The following is a 19,960-nucleotide window of genomic DNA, read 5'->3' as shown; positions in this document are numbered from 1 at the left end:
GGGGAAGGGCGGTACAGTCCACTTCTGCTGTCTGTCCCTGCCCTGGCAGGTGACCTTGGCTATCAGCAGGCTCCAACCCTGGCACCTCTACTCCTATAAACATTCTCAGTGTCAGGGACAGGGTGCTGAAGAAAATAGCAAGCGACCACACCCTCTCGTTCCAAGGTGACAAGACAGCCCCAAGGACAGGCCAGTGTGGTCCCTGGATAGCTCCATCTGCTCCCTGTGCAGATGTGTTTGGAATGTATTCACAGATGATGTCCTCAGGGCTCCCCCAAACCTGTGTCTAGCTAGACTATGTTACTGCCTAGTTTCCTGGAAGCCCAGGATCACTCTGTGCAAATTACATCCTGTCTCCTTTGGTGGCAGTGGCATGCCCCTTCCTGTTTTTTGGAGGTTCTTTGTGTCACTTTCTCACTCTGCAACCAGCTCAGGTTTGATACTAAAAACACTCCCCCTTTTGAAGTTTGGTGGCAATTTACTCCTTGGTGCATTTGTTTTGATGCTCCTATTAATGACAGTGATAATGATGGAGGTCGCGACAATAATAACAGAGCCTTGGACACTTACTGACAGACTGGGTTGTGCTCAGTTATGTGACCTGCATTATGTGTCATTGGACAGCAGCCCTTCCTTCAAGGCAGGTCACACTACCCCCATTTTACAGACGAGGCTCACTCAGGTCACATCCCAGGTGAAGTCTCTCTGTGGAGCATCACAGCCCTCATTTCCCCTGACTGATTGATTCACCCCTCCCGTAATGACAGAGGAAGATCTGGGAAAAGAGCAATTTGGTCTCCAGATGTAAGTATCCAATGCCTTCAGGGTGCTTGCTCACTGTAGCCTCTACTTTCCTGTCTGTGTGGTGTTCTGCTGTAGGCGAGCCTCGCCCTGCAGCCCTGCAGGCTTCCTCAACTCCAGCTGCAGAACTTGGGAGGATGTGAGCCCACCTGCAGACCTGTTCCACCAAGACAGCAGGACTCCCTGATGCAAGCGTTCAGCCATTTCTGAAAACAGCACTTCCTGCCCCCGAAGGTCACTCTGACTGCACCCTATAACCACCCCCATCATAACGCAAAGAGGAAAGTGTGAAGAAAGAACCATGGCCTGAGCTGCAGAGAAGCAAGGGGGGTACAAAGACACAAACTTCCCACCGGGTGCAAAGAAAGGAGCAGATGCGGCTATGAAAGAACCTGAGGATGGGGAGCGGAGGGGAGGCAAAGATTCCTACCTGTGATATTGACCTCCACCTGGCCTGAGCGGGTACCAATGGGGTTGGTGGCCTCACAGATGTAGGTTCCTGCCAGGCTGTAGCTGATGGGTCCTCGGAAGAAGAGGGTTCTGTTCTGGGCCTCCACACCCTTGGGGAGAGAGCCATTCAGCCTGTAGGTATTGGGAGACACAGGGAAGGGTTACGAACGACTCGTCAACTCCAAGAGTCACCCCTGGGGCATCCACTTGGTTCCAGTGCTATCCTCTCTACCAGCTCTTCTGCTGAGTATTAGGGACTGCTTGGAATGGAGAAAAAATAGGAACAACAATAGTGTCTTGCATTTCAGTTTTCTATTCCTCAGGAATTCATGGGTTTTGAGACAGGGTTTTGTTCCGTAGCCTAGGTAGGTTCTGAACTTGCAGCAATCCTGAATGGGCCTCCCTGGTGCTGGGATGACAGGGTTTGGGTCACTATGCTTGGCAGTTCATGTTTGAGCATCTTGCCACTGAGGCCTATTCAAGGCAGGTGGGTATTCCTCCCGCATTAACAGATGAAACCCGAGATTCAAGGCCAAGGGCACACAGCTGGGAAGCAGCCGAGCGGAGGCCAGCTGGATCTGCAGGCTTCAGGAGAGTGTTTGTTCTACTGCTCCTGGGGCTTCTCCTTGGTCCTTGTCTCCTTGGTAGTGGGTTGACAACAGAGACACCTGGGTCCTGACCCTAGTCCTCCTTCGGTGGGGCCACCGAGGCCAAGAGCATTGGGAGAAGCTATTCGGATGTGAAAGCAGGCATGGCTGAACTCCTACTGATCATCTTGCCATTACTGGACATGTCTCAAGATGTGTTCGTGTGGGGAACGTTCTAGGAGTTTGCCAAGTACAGAAAGCCTTTGTCCTTCCCTTGTTAGCTGTTCTTCAGTAAGGTCAACAACTGCTCTGGCTACAGGGCTCACTAACAAGCAGGTTCTGCCCACCCTCATCTTTTCAGAAGCAGTTTTGTGCCTAGAAATGCAGGCTGAGAGGGATGGCCTGCCAGGGTCCTCTACTTCCTGGAAAACGGTTTAGACTCACTTTTAGCTGCTGACTTCTGGCCATCCATGTCAACTTTCTTAGCTCCCCCCCCACACCCTGAGTCCCACCTAGGTTTCTGGAAACAATGGTGGTTTGAGATGTTTAAGTTGGCTAGGGGGGATAGATTCCCCTCTGAAGGTCAAGAACCAGACTGTAAAGTCAAGAATGGGATAGTGGGACATGGGCGTCCACTGCTGCTTCTACCCAGAGAACCTGGGGTTGTTGTACCGAAAGACTAGGAACAAAGGAAGACTGGGGTGTTCCAGAACACCAGCTTCCCAGGGGACACCTTGGAAAAAAAAATAAATAATGGGCACTGGGGTGGAATGATTCACCAAAGAAAAGTGACAAAATCTTTTATTAGTGAGTGAAGGGAAGCAGGTCAGGAGGGACACCCCCGCTGGCATGATTATTATTAGTCCCAAACCCTAGTACTCCTATGCAGAGGTGTGTGTACATAGTCTGTGTGCGTACATGGGATCTCTTAAATTAACCCCCACGGAAAAATCTGAGCCTAGACTCTAATCCTCCCTACTGTCTGGAGGTGTGAGGTCCAGCAAAGGGTGTTTTCAAGGGATGGGTCCGCCTACAGCACTCACGTGGTCCAGTGGTACTCGGTGGCTGGGGGGTTAGCATCTGCTTTGCATGTCAGCTTCACATCTGTCCGCTGCAGGTACCAGTTGCCATCAAAGCCCTCAATGGTCACCTCAGGTTCATCTGTGGGGCAAGCGAGGATGTTGGAAGAGGGTGAGGTCAGGGGAGCAGGCAGGGAAGGCATAGAAGGAACAGGTAAGGAAGGGAGACGGTGAGGACTCAGGAGCAGCTAGAAGGAAAGGCAAGTTGGCATTCCAAGACTCAGAGCCAAAGCAGCAGGGGGAAAGGTCAGAAGGAGGGGGCAGTGACAGAAAGAGAGGATGGGGAAATTGCATCATCTTGGAGGAGAAAGTCGTGGGGAGAGACTAGGGGACAGAAGAGGAGGGCAGACAGCAATGGGTGGGGAGGGGCCGGCCCTGGCTCACACTGCACATTGAGCGTGAGGCTCTCCCTGAAGCGGTCCAGGTGATAGTTGACGATGCAAGCCAGGGACTGCCGGTGGGCTTCCCGGCTGGGCACCAAGCGGTAACGGCTGATGACTGTCACTGTGCCATTGGGGTTCCGAATTTCCTGGTACTCTGCCTCGCCCTTTAGCCGCGTTTCCCAGGACACCACACTGGGAGGCTTCCCGTTGGCTGAGGTGCAGGTGGCCACCAGGACCTTGTCATCCTGTCCCTTCCTGGCTCGAAGCACTGCATGGGTACCCTCGATCCAGTTGGTAGGTTTGGCTGTGGGCACAATACTATAGCATTAGTTGAAGTTGCCCGTCACCCCTGCCTCTCAGCTGTGCTTTGCCAAAGCCCTTTCCAGAATTTCCCTTGGGAAGTGCCTCATGCCAGCAAATCCTTCTTGCTGCACGAACAGCCCTGTTTTTAGACTTCCTAGAGTCTTGGCATGATCAAGCCAAGCAGTTTCCTTCCTTACTACGGTGTCCCATGTACCTGCCTGTGTCCTAGTCTCCAATACAATGTCCCTTAGTGGAGGCTTCAACCTAAATACTGCCCCTGCCCAATGCTAAGTAAGACCCCATCCCCAATCTTGGGAATTGTGGACAGTCTGGCTAGTCAAGTGAGAGGCACTTGGCTATGGGAACATGCCAACCTAACAGGGGTGTCTGGGGCCACTGGGGCACATGCTAAGAATGGTCAACCCCTTTAGACAGGCAAGGGAAAGAGGCCCAGGGCATCTTACCCATCACAGTGAGATTGAGCTGGCTCTCACGGTTGCCTGTAGGAAAGGTGGCAAATTCACAGATGTACATGCCCTCATCCTCCAGCTCCAGGCGGGAGAGGCGGATGGTGCCATCAATGAAGGAGGGTCGCAGGAACTCCACTCGTTTCTCATAGGGAGGCAAAACAGAGACGCCCATAGTTGGGTTGTAGATGGCCATGTTCTGCTTGGAGCCATTGGTGGACTTCTGCCACGTGACCTGGGTAATCTTCACACTGGGCAGTGGGTTGGCAAAGCTACAGTGCAACACCACGTCTGTGCCGATGAAGCCGTACATGGAGTCGTTCACCTGCACCATCTGCGTGTGAGTGCCTGGTGGATGGGAAGATAGGAAATGGTCAGTGGTCAGTGACAGACACTTACCAGTCTCTGTCCTTTGGTCTTAACTTTTACAGCAGTCATTTCTTTTATGAAAATAATACTGGGTCTGGTGGTTTGTGCCTAGAGTCCCAGCACTTGGGAGGCTAAGCAGAAAGATTGCTATGGGACTTTGAGGCCAGTCCAGGTTTCGTAGTAAGGTCCAGGACAACCTGAGACACAAATGAAACTCATTTAGAATCCCCCCAAAATGAATCAATTAATTACCTGATATAAAAACCACCTGCTAAGGTGGCTCAGTGGGTAAAGACATTGTTCACCAAGAATGATGACCTAAATTTGATCCCCAGAACTCACACAATGGAAGAAGAGTCCCCTTTAAATTGTTCTCAGACCTCCATGTACCCACCACAGCTACACACATATACATAAAATAAATGAATTTAATAATAAAATCTCACTCTAGATAATTCTGAAAAATACCAAGAAGACAATGGCATCATTCACTTGTAGCTCAGAATGGCCCTGGATTCAGGATCCTCATATCTCAGATCCCTTCCCCTCCCCTGAGACATGGTTTTTCTGTGTAGCCCTGGCTGTCCTGGAACTCACACTGTAGATCAGGCTGGCCTTGAACTCACAGAAATCCACCTGCCTCTGCCTCCTGAATGCTGGGATTAAAGGTGTGTACCACCACCAGCCGATGTCTCAGTTTCCTGAGTGCTGTGATTCTCTATTAATGCCACTACAATGCCTGGCTACTATTTGTGGGGTTTTTTTTTGTTTGTTTGTTTGTTTTTGCATGTGTATTACACATGCACATGGGGGTCTGAGGTTGATGCTAACTAGCTTCCTCAATTACGTTCTACCATATTTTTCTTTCTTTGGTCAGGGTCTTACTATCTGGCTGGCCTGGAATTCGCTGTGTTAACCAGGCTGGCTTCGAATTTGCAGAGATCTGCTTGCCTCTGTCTCCTTTGCGCTAGAATTAAAAGGCATGAGCTTCTCTGCCTTATATTTTTAGGTAAGATCTCTCAGTTGGACCCAGATGGTGTTAACTTGGCTAGCCAGATTGCCCCGGGGATCCCATCTTTGCCTCCTAGGCAGGCAACTATGCCCATCTGGCACCTGTGCAGGCGCTATGGCCCTAAAGCTTTTATGGCATGCACTTTACCCAGTGAGCCATCTCCCTAGCTCTCTCTATTTTTTTTTTTAAAAATTAGAATCATACTGTACAGATTGTCCAAATGGTGCTTTTCACTTAGTGATGTGGGTCAGTGTTCCATGTTAGTAACATACATCCACATGCTAGTTTATCCCTCTCGTTCTGTGGATGGAGACAACATGCCTGGTAAGTCTTCCACTACGGAGCTACATTCAAGCTCTGCCTTCCCTTGCCCGCCCCCCCAAATGTCTCTGAAGGCAGTTTTTGACTACATAGTCAAGTCTGATCTTAAACTAACCACCTTCCCGCCTCAGCCTCCAGAATTTTACGATATAAGGGGTGGCACCTTACTAACTTAGCAAGCTGTTGTTTTGTTTGAGGGTCGAAAGCTCTGCTATCCAAGCAGAACTCTAGCTGGGAGCTTTCCTGGGCTTTGGTTCCCTCATCTGACAAATGAGCCAGATAATCCAGTCTTCTCTACCTCACCCGTTGCTGGGGAACCAAACAGCATACAGGTAAGAAACGACAAGGGGGCAGGGGCAGGAACTGGAGAAGGTGCGAAGGTGCACAGATGCACGGCAGCGAGAGGGCCCCTCCCCTTCAGCTCCTGTGAGGAACCCACTCAGGCCCTTTTGTTAGGAAGCTCCCAGTCCGATCTTCCAGGTTCCTCCCAGTACAGCCTCCCTGTCTCAGAATACGGCTGTGTATACCCACTTCTCTCTTGGACTAGGAACTCTTGCAGGGAGTTCTTTCCCTTCCTGAGTCTCCAAAGCCCAGGCCAGCTCAGCATCTGGCTTACATAGCAGGCTTCCGTGTTTTCTTTTCTCTAGTGTAGCAAATATTTATTGCTGGGCAAACTGCAGTGGTAGTCAGGAGAATGGAGACTCCCAGGAAGGGCAGTGGGTGGCAAGGCATAAGTTCCCTCCAGTCTCCACATCTACAGAGTTCTTGCTTTTGAGATCCTTAGCTGGAGACAACCACCCCTGCCCTCCACTTCTGTCCACCTCTGAGTCTGTCCTGTGATTGACGAATGCATACATTTGTGTTCTTTATACCCCACATCTTCATTTTACTGAGTACCATCAGTACCTCTGCTGATGCAGAGGCAGGAGGATGGCTTTGAGAGGTCTGGGATCCAAGAGTGGGGAGCTGGGGCTTCCCCTTGCCTCCTCTGTGTGATGGAGAAGTGGAGGTTCTTGGGAAGGCTCCAAAGCCCACGGTCAGTTCAGCACATTGCTTCCCATCCCGCTCTTCCAGAAATCACATTGACTGTGGGATCTTAGGGGCTTATACTGTATACAACATGCTCTCAGGAAATGCATGCTGGGATGTGCTTGTAATGTTAGCCTTCGGGAGTTAGAGTCAGAAGGTCTTAAGTTCAAAGCCAGTGTGGACTACTATTGAGACCTTGGGAGGCATGTGTAGGTAAGGAGGAAAGGAGAGGTGTGTGTGTGTGTGTGTGTGTGTGTGTGTGTGTGTGTGAGAGAGAGAGAGAGAGAGAGAGAGAGAGAGAGAGAGAGCGAAGAAATATGCTGTTGGCTTTCCCAAGCCATGTCCCTGACATGGAGAATTTAATACATATCCCCATTCTTTCTGCCATTCACACTAGAGTCTTAACGAGTACGTTGAGTGTTCCTGCCCCCCACCCTGCCCCCACTGGCCCTTGGAAGTACCAGACACCTCAAGCAGTTGGGGGCTGGGGGAGCTGTGAGACAGGTGAGGAGGGAGTATGGCACATAGGTGGGGGCTGAATTTCCGCCGACCCGTGAGACCCTAACAGTCATTTCCCTTGCCTCTGTAAAGGAGCAGGCTGGCTGCCTGGGTCTCCCTACCCTTCTGGCTCTAACTGTCTCACAGCAACCCCGTCCACACCCTACCCAGAAGCAGCCTGAGAGGAGGTCAGTGGGTCAGATGGTCTAGCACTCTTGCTGACTGGTCAGCTGGCGAGCAATTAATTCTTCCATCCTCCCTGACAGGATAAATGGGTGCTCCCTGATGCTCCTCCAGCCTACACTCCCCAAGCCTGCTGGAGGCTGCCCAGCAGCTGAGATAATGTGGGCATAATTGGGGAACTTGCGCCACATAAAGCCAAGAACTGGAAAAGCCAGTTGGGAGGGCTTGGGCCACAACGTGAGAGTTGGGGGAAGGGGCATAGGTATCAGGAAGCATGTTGGTGCTAGGTATGGTGGGCCTGGAGGAACACTACCGAGTCCCACTACCCCATCTCCTCTCATCCCTTCTGCAGTTGTGGGACAGGCGGGGGGAGGCCCTGATGCACAGACTGATTGATATTCCCGTGCTGTTTCCCAAGCAGTGACCTCACCCTTCAGGGATAAGTTGGTGCCAGGAGGGGAGGTTGCTGCTGATGCCCCATGTAAGCTGGGGAGGTTTCTGTGCCAAAGCAGGTGTGTGTGTGTGTGTGTGTGTGTGTGTGTGTGTCTTCCCTACCTAAGTCTATGCTGGATAGAAGCCATTTTTCTCTCCTCTGGGTTCTCCCAAAAGCAGCTTCATGGCGTAGAGAGAAGCATTCCTGGTGTCCCCTCATTGTTCACAAAGGCATTTCTGGTCCTTTCTGGCCCTGCAATGGACTGGCTGGGGACATGACGACCTGTCAGTAGTAGGCATGCTCACATTTACTCTTGGCATCTGTCATGACTGGCTATTAACAGAGCCTAGGAGGTAGTCCACGGGTGGCATGTGGGGCTCCTGAAGTATTAAGGGTAAAGCCCCCAGTGTCTTGGAGTTGAGAGGGGAAGATTAGCACAATTAGGCCCTGCTTCAACATTCTAGCCTAAGGGACCCGGTTCCCAAGCTTCTGTGGGGGCTCCCTGGCTTGGACTAAGCATGCCAAATCAGATCTAAGTATCTAGCTCTTAGGCTGGGTGGCTTTCCAAAGAGAAAAGAGCTCACCCTTGAATATGGAGAGGAGGGGCTGGGTGGAAAGCCTGAGAAAAGGAACAGGATTGGTGGGTGCCTGCAGGGGCAGGTGTCAGGAAGGGAGGTCTTGAATATGCTCCGTTTTCTCCATGCCTGCTCCAGCTTCACGGTCTGGAAAACAACATGGGTGGCTCCCAAGCTCTGCACGGCCTTTCTGGCACCCCTATTTGAGGTGTGTGATGGGATTGGGAAGAGTCTGCAATATGAGTTTGCATTCTGCCGCTGCGCCTTCCAGTGGGCCAATGACTCGACCTCTCTGCGACTCAGTTTACACTGGGGGTACATATCTGCAAAATGGGCGTCCTAATAGCTAATGCCTGCCTTATAAAACTGCTGTAAGGATGAGATGAAGGCGTACACAGGACACTCAGAAAGCAGCATCAGCACAAAATAATCAATGCTGTTGCCGCCATCATTGTCGTTGTCATCATCACCAACAACACTATCTGTGAAGCAGTAGGCCTCCTTTTCTGGAACTTCAATCAACAGATGTTTACTGATTATCTGCCTGGCACGAGGCAGTGAACGGGGTGCTACAGGCCCCCTTTTCTGGGACACCAAGGTGATTCTCATTCCTGAATTTCTGGTGGGCACTTCTACTAGGAACTCAATGACATATCACCATGCAACTGTACCCATTACTATTTCCTGCACATGTGTGGAGTCTCTATCCTGTCACTCAAGGGATGTCTAGCTATCATGGGAAAAGCAGGGATGTCCTTGACCTTGGGCTGCTTTGTTGATCACATTACGTCTGCCATGGTAGACAGCACAGTTTGGGGAATCTGCTGACTCTCTGGTTACCTGAGCAATAAGAAAGTACTCTTCCCCTGCAGATTATAGACTAGTGCTTATGACATGGTAGTGCATGAGGGCTCAATGGATCAGGCAACCTGCTACTAACTAGGTCAGGAGTGGTTAGGTCATCTGCCCAAGAACAGACTAGTAGCCCCTCTGGCCTAATGCAATTCCTACCCTAAACCAGAGTCTGGTTCAATCTATCTCCCTGGGGACCTTGTTCTGGGTGGTGACCTTCTGGGAAATACCCTCAGAAACCTTTGAAAACGACACAAAAGCTAATCCCGATACACAGCCCTGGTACTCATAGGTGCCTCGTGTTGACTCGGGGTCAGAAATGGAATCTAGTGAGCTCAGGCTGGAGCACCTACAGAAGGCTCTTACGTGCGCAGTGGGAAGAGAAAAGAGTAGGGGGCAGGAGGTGCAGAAATCATAGAACCCACACCTACAGAAGGGGTGTTCCTACACCTTAGGGTACACGATGAATCTTTCCCTGCCCCGACCTAAATCACTGCCTAGATCCTCCCTGACCACCCTATACGGTCAAGGTCCAAGACTCAGGCCTCTGGGGTCTCAGTTTCCTTAACAGAGCACAGGCGAGGTGGTTGGGGTGACCTGGCTTCTCAGAAGTGCTGAGCCAGCAAGGCAAGCGTCGGACCAGCCCCCCGACAACGTCACAGGGCTGCAAAAACCCAAGCTCAGCAACAAGACACAAAGGCTCTTCAGTTGTGGCAGAGGAACCTGCTCCCCAGGGCCCTGCCCTGCTTGCCATGGAGCTGATCTGCAGGGGGTGGCAAGAGTTCCCACGCATCGGGTGTGGCCACACGAGCAGTCTCTCTTCCTGCCCTTTTTGACTTTAGAACTCCTGTCCTAGCTGGGCAAGCTGGGTCTGGGCTCCGGAGGTGGGTGTGTAAATGAGGGCTTTTGTGAGGACCACTGTCCGGGCAGATCTTCTCCAGGCCTTCATTTCCTGAAGCTTGCCTCAGTGTCTCCAGCAGCGGCTTGAGCAGACTGTTAGCACAGGAGAGAGAATAAAGTCTATGGGTACAGGTGTGGGCTGCTGGGCTCTCTGACAAGGACCTGCACCAAAACAACATCTCTCTTTGGGGAGGGTTTTACTTTGTTGTGAGACAAAGTCTCACACTGTAGCCTAAGCTACCTTAGAATAAGACTATGCAGTCTAGGCTGGCCTCAAACTCATGGCTAGTCTCCTGTCTTAACCTTTTGACTAAGTTTCCTGCCCAGTGTGGGATTTGTTACATGTGAAAGCTACCATGACCATGACACCTGGCTAGAAAAAATCAACACCCCTTCCCAAGTATGTGTGTGTGTGTGTGTGTGTTTAGGTCTGGGACTGTATTGGAAATCCAACCCAGGACCTTGCACATGCTAGCTAATTAAATGCCCTACTAGCAAGGTACATCCCGAGTTGAAACCAATATCCTTTGCTTCTAGGGCTTTCTAGGCATGCTCCCTCCCTCCCCTCCAGGAGCTGGCAGACAGGACAGGACTTCCGGTGGTGAGGAACAGCTAAGTGCAAGCAGGAATGACTCACAAAGGGGAGGGGGAAGGGTCCCTGAAACTCTGCTGAGTCAGTGAGGTGACCTGAAGCTTTAGGACCCTCCCTCCCCTCAGCACAGCTTCTTTCCGAAATGTGATCCCTCAGGAAGTCCAAGCGGGAAGCATTTGGGGTAGACTGGCAAGGAAGACATGGAACCAGGAAAGAACCCCCTTTCTGGGGCCATCTCTTCTCGGGAGGTTTTGCCAACCTGTCATCTGGATCCGATCGTTCTGCCAGCAAGAACCCATAAGGGCAGGGCGCTTGCTGAAGCCCTTTGAACTTGTCCTTTCTTGTCTCTACGCCCCAGGCATGGTTCCCCATTAATTCAGGAGCTCCTTGGCTCCCAGGCTGCATCGCCTGCTTCCAAACTCCCCTTCATACCCAGGACAGGGCCACAGTGACCTGGCTTAGAGGGCACCAGGAGCAGACAGAAGTATCCCATTTCTTATCCCAGTGCCCAGCCAGTCCTCCCAGGGGAGCCACAGCAAGAAGGCACAGCACGCATGTTTTGTGCACGGTGCTTTAGCATCTCTGTTTCTCGCCTCCTGCGGTTCAGGAACCTCTGCTGGTGAGAAGGCCTTGGGGACAGAGCTTCTGGGAGGACTCCAGGGGCTGTGTTCCTTGCACTTTCACCATCAGCCACTCACAGTAGTGATAATGTCCTATGATCCCACAGTCAGGGGCTAATTGCTACTGTCTGAGCCCAGGCGCCTCCACCCCCAGCTCTGGGGTCACAGAAACTGCCCATGTTTTCCTCTCGGCTAAATGTTCCCCCAACTCCCCATATGGAGTTGGCTAATGATGGGCTGTGGGGCTGGCGCCGGTTGCCTTTGGGTGGGGGAGCATGGTGCGTGGGAGAAGAGGGGGCGAGGCAGCCTGGGAAAAGACCCAGGAGGAGCCAGGGCCCAGGATCTTCCAGACAGACTGGGCCAACCCCAATCCCCCTGGCAGTGCAGAAGCCCGAGGGATGGCAGCAGCCATGGGGTGCTCTGACAAACCCCATCTCTTCCTGAAACCTGGCAGGACAGGCTGGGGGACAGAGATCAGTCAGGGAGCTGGACTTTGATTCTCTCATCAAGGAACAAGGGGTTAGGGATGCCTGAACCTCCTCTCCTGCAGGTTCGTTCCCTGTTGTCACCCCATCTCCAGGAACTCTGGCAAGCAGGGAATCTATACTGGTACCCCAAGAACACAGGGCCTCGCTCCTAGCTCTGTCTACTTCCATCTCTAGCCTTCAAACTGTTAGCTCTTGGCCCATTCTACTTCCTCTCTGGCATTACACCTGCCACATCCCTGCCACCTTTCCTCTGGGTAGCGGGAGACTGGGAGAGGCAGGCTCTAGTTCTTCCTACCTGGTCACTGTTGTCATCTGGGCTTTAGAAAGGCCAGTGTCCTTTTCTGTAAATGGGAATGGTGGACCTGAGAATCAGGGAGGGTTTCTATGGCTCTAACCTGCTCAGCTCTCCTCCTCCTCTGGATCTACGTTGGGGAACCTGTGGCCTGACCAGTTGGTCTCAGTCTTGGTATGCTGGCCAACTGCTGGAAGTCCTGCAGGATCAAATCCAGCCTGTACCCCAGCTTTGTTGTGGTTCTTTCATAGCCAAGCAGTTACTCAGTTCAGCCTACAGAAGGTCCTTAACAGCTCTGTTCCTTGTGCCACATTTGTCCAGATCTGAACTCCCCCTAAGCCGCCAGCACCCTCATCTCCAGTAGCCTCTCATTTAGTTTTCTCAGCATTCCTGGGCTGGGCCCCCATGCATAACCTCTTCCTTTGTAACCTCAACACGCATGTCTTATGCTTCCTTCATTCTCTGCAAGCCTTACCCCTCTGCCCAGAGCACCTCTCACTGGTCCACTGCAGGACAGCATTGAGTATATAGTCCCCTGACTAGAGCTCCCACGTCAGTAGAGTAAACTCCCTGAACTCCTCAAGATGAAGTCCCAGGTCACCTAAGTGGGTTTTGAACTCATGACAGTCTTCCTGCCTCAGCCTCCTGAGTGCCGGGATTATAACGGTGAGCCACTGGGCTCCAAGGGAAGAGGCTGAAGAGCCCCAGATTAGGAGGGTTGAGACAATGAGGACACAAGAGACGGCTAGAGTCTGGCTTGCTATCCCTGCAAAAAACACACACTTGTGACTTCTGTCCTTTCCAATCCCTCAAGACTTGACTTCCTGGAGCCCTCTCCTGGCTCTGTCATGGGTTATGTGCTTAGCACACATAGGTATATTACTGTCATAGCACCTTAGTCCAAAGCCTGACACTCAGAACTTACAGGGCACCCCCACTGGTTGGTGGAGAAGGTTGTCCACTTGTGGTTCTGGGCCAAGACTAGCCATTGTCTCAGGCCCAGTGGCAGCATCCTGGGAAATTCATTATTCAAGGGGCAGAGACAGAAAGCGAGCCCTTAGCTGTATGGAAGGGACACAGCTTAAGCCCTGGCTTGTCTTGGCTGCCCAGAAATGGGAAGCAACATCCCCACAGGATGTGGGTCAGTTTGACCACCTGCCCACCTTTCAATTTCATACCTTCCTGCTTGCTTCCCAGCTGACAGGCTTGATTCCCTTTCCCTCTCTTCTGTCCCAGTTCCTAGCACCCTGTCTCCCTTCCTTCCTCACACCAGAGTAGAAGGTGAAAAATTGTTTTCTCACCTAAGCTGCCGCAGAGAGCCCTCTCTCCCACCACCTAAGCCTGTTTATGCCCGCGTGTTCACCAGCTCAACGCCCTCCCTCCACAGCCATAGGCCACTCCTTGTCTGACCTGGCCTTTCTTGACTTGCAGGCAGAGAGGCCTCTGGTTCTGAGGCCAAGATTCAGAGGTTCAGTGAGGCAAGGGCAGCCGACACCGCAGTGAACACCATTGTCTCTCAGCAGACACGGCCTGGGTTTCCCTCCGTGAGCACGCAGCATTGTTACTGACACATTTGGGAAAGTGTAGGCAACAGCCTCTTTGGAAGACGAGTGCTGAGGAGGGAGGGGCTGGGGGCTGCTGAGAAGGCAGAGGAAGAATTCCCTAGGCTTCCCCGGGGGAACTTTCACAAGGCTCAGGACTGACATGTGCCTTCCTTGCCTCAGCCCTCAGAGTCCCAAATACAAATATTCAGCTCTTGGGTCTGCCCTGTACCAAGAAGGGCAGGATGGGCCACCCCAGCACCCACCTTTGCAGATACTCTTTCTTTGGGGATGGATGCAGGGAGGAGGGTTATCAGGCAGGTTCAGCTGCCTGCTGACAGGGAAGGCTCACTGTAAGACAAAGGACTTGGGTGGAAGGAGTGATGAATAGAGAGGGGGCTGAGAGATTTAGCGGCTGTGGTCTGTGGAGAGGATTGGGATGCATGGAGTAATTAGTCCATAAGCACTGACTTCCAGTTCAATTTGGGCAAGATGAGGGTTTGCATGTGCCACTCGTGAACTGGACAACTGAGTTGTATGGATCTCCCCAGTCCTCAATTTCCTCATATAGAAAGTGGGCTACTGACAGTGCCGTTTCCTAGGGCTGACATGAGGGTGGAATGAGTCCATTCCCATGTGCTCCTAGCATGGCATCTGGCGCATGGAGATGCTGCATGATGCCTGGGGAAAGAGCTGCCTGGATTCAGGTGAGCCGGCTTCCTGAGCATGGGCACAGCTGACCTAGACACTGCTGACATTTGGGGCCGGACAATCGCCTCTGGTGGGATCTGTCTTTGTGCCCTGTAAATCACTCAGCAACATCCCTGGCATCTACACACGAGATGTCAGGAGCACCACCTTCATTTGTGACAAAAATAAAATAAAAAATCATACAGAGACACTATCACATGCTTCTTAGGAGAACAAAATTGCCCTAGCGAAGACCATGGGACTAGAGGAGGGGACTATGAGCTCACGTAGGAGAGGTGAAATGCATGATGGGTATGTCTGGCCAGTCATGGCAAGCTGGGTGTAGAGGAGTGAGGAATACATACTACTGTGGGACGTTCCAATGGGGAAACCTTCCTTGTGTGTTCTGAGTAAGAAGAGAGATGCAGGCCTCTTCCTGTCTGAAGGCCAGAGCTGAGCTATGCACGGGGAGACAGGTGGTCAGAACAGTGGGCTCATGGGGTGGCTGTCTGACAGAACACAGGCTGAAGAGACTTTCTTGTCTCCGGAGGATGCAAAAGCACAGGGAAGGGCAGCCAGGGGAATGGATGCATACAAGTAGACCTGCTGAGGGAGCATGGCCAGAAGCCCTTGTCACAAAGGGTGGGGAGGCTGTGAAGGCAGAGGGCTTGGTACGCTCAGGGCTGCACTCAGCAGAACCAAGGTGAGGTAGCATCTTCCTTCGAGGGTAAACTGCTATCATTTTGGAAGGATTTTCACCTCATTTGGTTCCTGCTTAAGTGAAATCCACAACATGTGTTCTCTGCATTAGTGGAGTGTTTGTGCTTAATTAGTGGCAAATTCTTTCATATTAAAGTCATTAAGTTTTGCTGTTTGCTCTCCTCACCCTGGGCCTGGCTCTCCTGCTTTTGCTTTCATGTGGGAAGGCCTAGCCGGAGAAACACAGGTCCCTCCAGCGTGGTGGGCTTAGGAGGTATTCATGGAAACATATGCATACATTCACACACACACACAAACACACACACACGCGCGCATGCACGCACGCACGCATGCACACACGCACTCACACATGCATGCATCCTGTGGCATTCAGATTTCATTGGCCAGTCCTGATGGCTGTCCCACCCAGGACTGGCATCTGTCCCTCCTGGCCCTGTGTCCATACCCCCAGGCACCTGCACATGGCACCTTTGGAGCTACCTTATAGGAAAGGCTAAAGGTCAGAGGAGTATTCCAGACTACTGAGTGAGGGCCTGCCTCTCCAGCGGAGGGACAGGGACAATGCAATGTGGAACACACAACTGCACAGAAGGCTGAGTTTCCATGATCCAAGTGGGCAGCAGGACCGAGCGCAGGGAACCAAGGGCCACTGAGAGATCCTAAGATAAGACAGAAGGCAGGCCTTGCTCCTGCTCCAGCCCCTCTGGAAGGATCGTCTTATCAGTTCCTAAGGCTGAAATACAGAACTTGAAGGTGATGCTTTGTAGCCCAGAACTACAGTGACCCCAAACTCTTATATATGGCATGGATGCCCTTAGAATATTAGCTTTAGGGGTCATAGCCCAACTCCCCAACACACCCAGTGTAGACCTCCAAACCATTCTCCCACAGATACCCAACATAAACCCCGACAGCAGTTCCAGCCTAGTTTCATGGCAACCCAGACTACAACAAAACCAGGGTCGTGACTCCAACCTGAGTGCTGACCTCTTCCGGGTCTTAACCACAGAACACAGCTAACCCAGCATTCCAACCCCACAGGGACAATCCTAGTCTCTCCTTTTTAGACATAGATTTCCCAGGCTGGGTCTGGAATGGTGGGCTTGAGGGATCCTCTTGCCTCAGCATTCTGAAAAGCATAGCTGGGACTACAAGTGGGTGCCACCACGGTGGCTTCCTTTCAATTTTTGTGGAACTCCACGTCTAAATTCAGACAAGCTTACTGTCACAGAGAAATAGGACACTTATGACTTGGTGTGTGTGTTATGTATTTTGTGTGTGTGTGTGTGTGTGTGCAGGTCCGTGGACAGGTCCAGGTTCTGCACAACTGACTCTCCCTCGGTGGCCTTGCCCCCTAACACCCAGGAGGCTGAGGGTGTAGTAGTGGGTTCAGGTTTTCCTGACTGACCTGAATGGGCTCAGAGGTTCCCAGTGCCAGTGCCCACGGCCAAGTCTCATGCCCATCCCCAAACCTAGACTTTTCACCTCGACAGTGAGTCCCAGCGTCACTCTGCTGGGGTGAGGTCACCTCCCCAGTTCTGGGCAGCTTCCTCTGTTCCTGGCACACGCTGTCATTGTTCCTTCCTTCTTTCTCCACAGCACTCAAAATCATCACTTTACACTTGGCAAAATGCTGAGGGGAACACCTCCCTGTCGTCACTGCAGCCTGTCCTCTTCCTGCCCTGCCTGGCAGGGACGCATCGGGTGAGGGGACCCGAGAGTCAGAAAAAGCGCTGAGTCCAGTCACCACCCCGCATCCTCCCAAATCTCCTTCCCAGTTTCCCCTTGTGTGACAGTTTCAAGTGTGGGGTCTTTCCCACCTTCCTCCCCACACCGACCGTCCTTCTGCCCAACCTGAGTCTATCAGGAGCCTCACCCAGTCCTGCTTCCAGCTCAGACTTGTCAAGGTTTCAGGAGTCATTGGTAGGGGCTGGCATGCCAGGGCCTGTTCCTCATCCTGCCTTGCAGAGGAAGCCAGCACGTAGGCACAGGGCATGGCGCCCAGATGCAGAGATGTAGCCGGCTTCTGAGGCCACCTGCTTCCCTCTTTCCCGTTCCCTTGTCCTTCTGACCCTGCCCAGAGTGACCGGAGAGCCTAGGGGCAGCCTGTGGCAGTGACGTGCTGTGTGTGCAGCCATCCCACGTCCTTCAAGTGTGAGAGCAGTATCACCTGCCCCCTTCGACCACCAAGATGGGACAGTAACCTGAGCAACAAAAGCCTGCGGATTCCTGAAGAGACACAAGAGGGTCATGTTCCCTGCTGGGCCCCTCCTGGAGATGGCAAGAAGAGTTAACGTGGTGTGTCAGTCACCTGTGCCAGGCCCAAGTCTGGTAATTTGTTAATTCTCAGGACTCCTAAGTGCTAGGCGTCATTACCATTCTCTTCACAGAAATGAACTCGAGAGAGCAAGGAACCTGTTCAAGGTCAAACAGTCTGTGAGGTCAGTTCTGGTCTGGACAGCCTTCCCCGAGGCTAGGCCTTCCATCCTGGCACCTGATAATAAGTACGTGCCTTGCTCCTGTCCCTTTTGGAGGTAGCAGTGGAGGTAGCACTTTCATGACAGAAACACGGAACCTATCTGAGGCAAGGAGTCCCTACGGGAGTGTGGGCACCATCCCCTCTGCCCGGTGTATAGCTCCAGGAAGAGCCTGAGTCTTTCACCCCTGCCCCCTACCTCTGCCTGGCAGGGCTGCAGGCCAGCTAAGCTACAAAGAGACCTGACTGAGGACTGAAACACACATCATCTCTGTTCTTCCACGCTGCCTGACTCGGGCTTAGTTTTTCTAGTCCTCTGCTTCTCAACCTGGGAACAGTGTGGTGTGAGCTGTAAGGAAACGGAGACAAAACATTGAGGATTTCCAGGAATCATGGGGTGGAGGGTAATGGTGGCTACCAGACACCAAGGAGCTAGAGTCGGAGTGTAAGTATGTATGTATGTGTGCGTATGTATGTAGTATGTATGTATGTATGTATGTGTGCGTGCCCTTGTGTGTGTGTGTGTATGAATTTAATTTTTACAGACACTGCAGGAAGGAAGCTCACTCAGCTGCAGACCTAGGCAGGTATGTGACTACCACGCTGTCCTTTCCCACGGCTGGAGGAGGAAGGTGTTGGTTTTCTTGCCTGTCTCATCTTACCCCAACCCATCCTATCATCATCAGGGCCCCAAGTCCAGGAAGCCATGAGACCCCAGCCCTTCCCTGAGTGGGCCTGGAGCTCCACGGCTGCCCTCAAGGTGATCAGGGCTCGTCCCACCTCCACCACCGCCAAATGTTGGCCAGCTCCATCGCTGGCCTTCCCACCAGAGGCTGCTGGGATAGCATGCCAAATTAGCTTAATGAGTGAGGCCCCGGCTTTAATTGGGGCCCTGGGCTTTGTAGCACTGACTCCTGTTTTCATTTTTAAAGCTGGGAAGGGGTTGGGTTTTCTCTCTTCTCCCTCTCCCATGCATTTTCACCCTGGCTAATGGTTCCTCACTCAGAAAGGCCCCTACAACTGCTAATTGGATTTAATTACTGGGGTAATTAATGATTTGATTGGGAAACTAAAATGCGGTGGGTGAATTCTGGTACATAAATAGGAAAGTCAAAGGGACAGAGGACTTAGGTTGAGATCCAAGGAAAGTCTAGGGTGGAGAAGAAGCAGGTTATGGATTCTTCGGTGGTCCCTTTAGTTGGGAACCAGCTGTACTGGCTCCCCATGTGTTCAGGAGAAAAAAAAATCATAGAGGAATTAGCTGGTCCGACAGTTGTAAAGAAGTTGGTAGGGATTAGAATTGAGGAGCCGGTTGAAGAGGGGTGGGAAGGCAAGGCTTGGCCTGTGATGGCTTAATATGATGATAATGGCCAGGAGAGCACCTGGGGAAGACTTATCAGCCAGCCACAAGACCTTAGAAATGTAGTCTGCTTGTTTCTCTTGTGGTTACAAAGGCCTTGCCTCTGGGTCACAAGATAAGCAAAGATGGCTCCTCTAAGAAACCAGGTGCAGCCAGAGCAGTGGGTGTGTGGCTAGAAGGACTGGACGGCCGTCCGTCTCTAGTCAACGTCTCCAGCCATAACTCTCTCTCCTGCTTTGGTCTCTTTCTCCAGGTTCAAATGTTTCCTAAGTCTCCTGACCTTCCATTTCTTTCATGCTTGGTTGACTCTGCCAGGCTGCAGAACTGGGGAAATGGGGAGGCCAAAGAATTAGCCCCTGGAACTTTATAATAACTTAGGGACTTCCTATGACTTTCAGAAGAGGCAGATGTGGGAAGGGATTAAAGATAATAGAGGAGTGGGTAGCTGGACAGTGGCTGGGTCTATAATTTCAGCTGTTCAGAGTGGCTGATAAAGGATTGAGAGTTCAAGACCAGCCCGAGAAACTTAGCAAGAACATGTCTCGAAAGTTAAAACAACAAAACAAAACCAACCAATCAACCAGGAGCTGAAGAGATGAGAGAGAACAGGCTGCTCTTACAGAGGGTCTGAGATTCAGTTCCCAGCACCCACATAGAGGCTCACAACGGTCTGCAGCTCTAGGTCCAGGGAATCTGAACACCCTCTTCTGGCCTTCACGAGCACGGTCGTGTACACGATGCACATATATATGAAGGTCAACGCTCATGTATATAAAGTAAAAAATAAATACTACTGAGCATGTTGCCTGCCCATCACTCCCTTACCACCCACAAGACTCAACTCTTCAGTTACAGCAGTATAGTGACTTCTGTATAATTCTCCTTGCGAATTTCTAGATATGCTCTAGAGTTTCCAGTCTTTACAAAACTGAGGGACGG

At 51.8% G+C, this 19,960-nt stretch overlaps 1 protein-coding gene across 1 annotated transcript in view; it reads right to left on the bottom strand.

Moving 5' to 3' along the window:
• Nectin1 (nectin cell adhesion molecule 1) overlaps positions 1–19,960 on the bottom strand; it is a 62,169-nt gene that overhangs the window by 11,875 nt on the left and 30,334 nt on the right. Inside the window, exons 2-5 of the mRNA XM_048416903.3 lie at positions 4,068–4,418; positions 3,302–3,604; positions 2,882–2,999; positions 1,232–1,383 (exon numbers count right to left, since the gene is read on the bottom strand). Coding sequence (XP_048272860.2) covers positions 1,232–1,383; positions 2,882–2,999; positions 3,302–3,604; positions 4,068–4,418 — 924 coding nt within the window. The remainder of the gene's footprint in view (positions 1–1,231; positions 1,384–2,881; positions 3,000–3,301; positions 3,605–4,067; positions 4,419–19,960) is intronic.

The sequence above is a fragment of the Myodes glareolus genome, chromosome 4 (genome assembly GCF_982192425.1).
Source record: "Myodes glareolus chromosome 4, mMyoGla1.1, whole genome shotgun sequence".
NCBI classification, from domain to species: domain Eukaryota; kingdom Metazoa; phylum Chordata; class Mammalia; order Rodentia; family Cricetidae; genus Myodes; species Myodes glareolus.
This window is presented reverse-complemented; position numbering and strand designations above follow the sequence as displayed.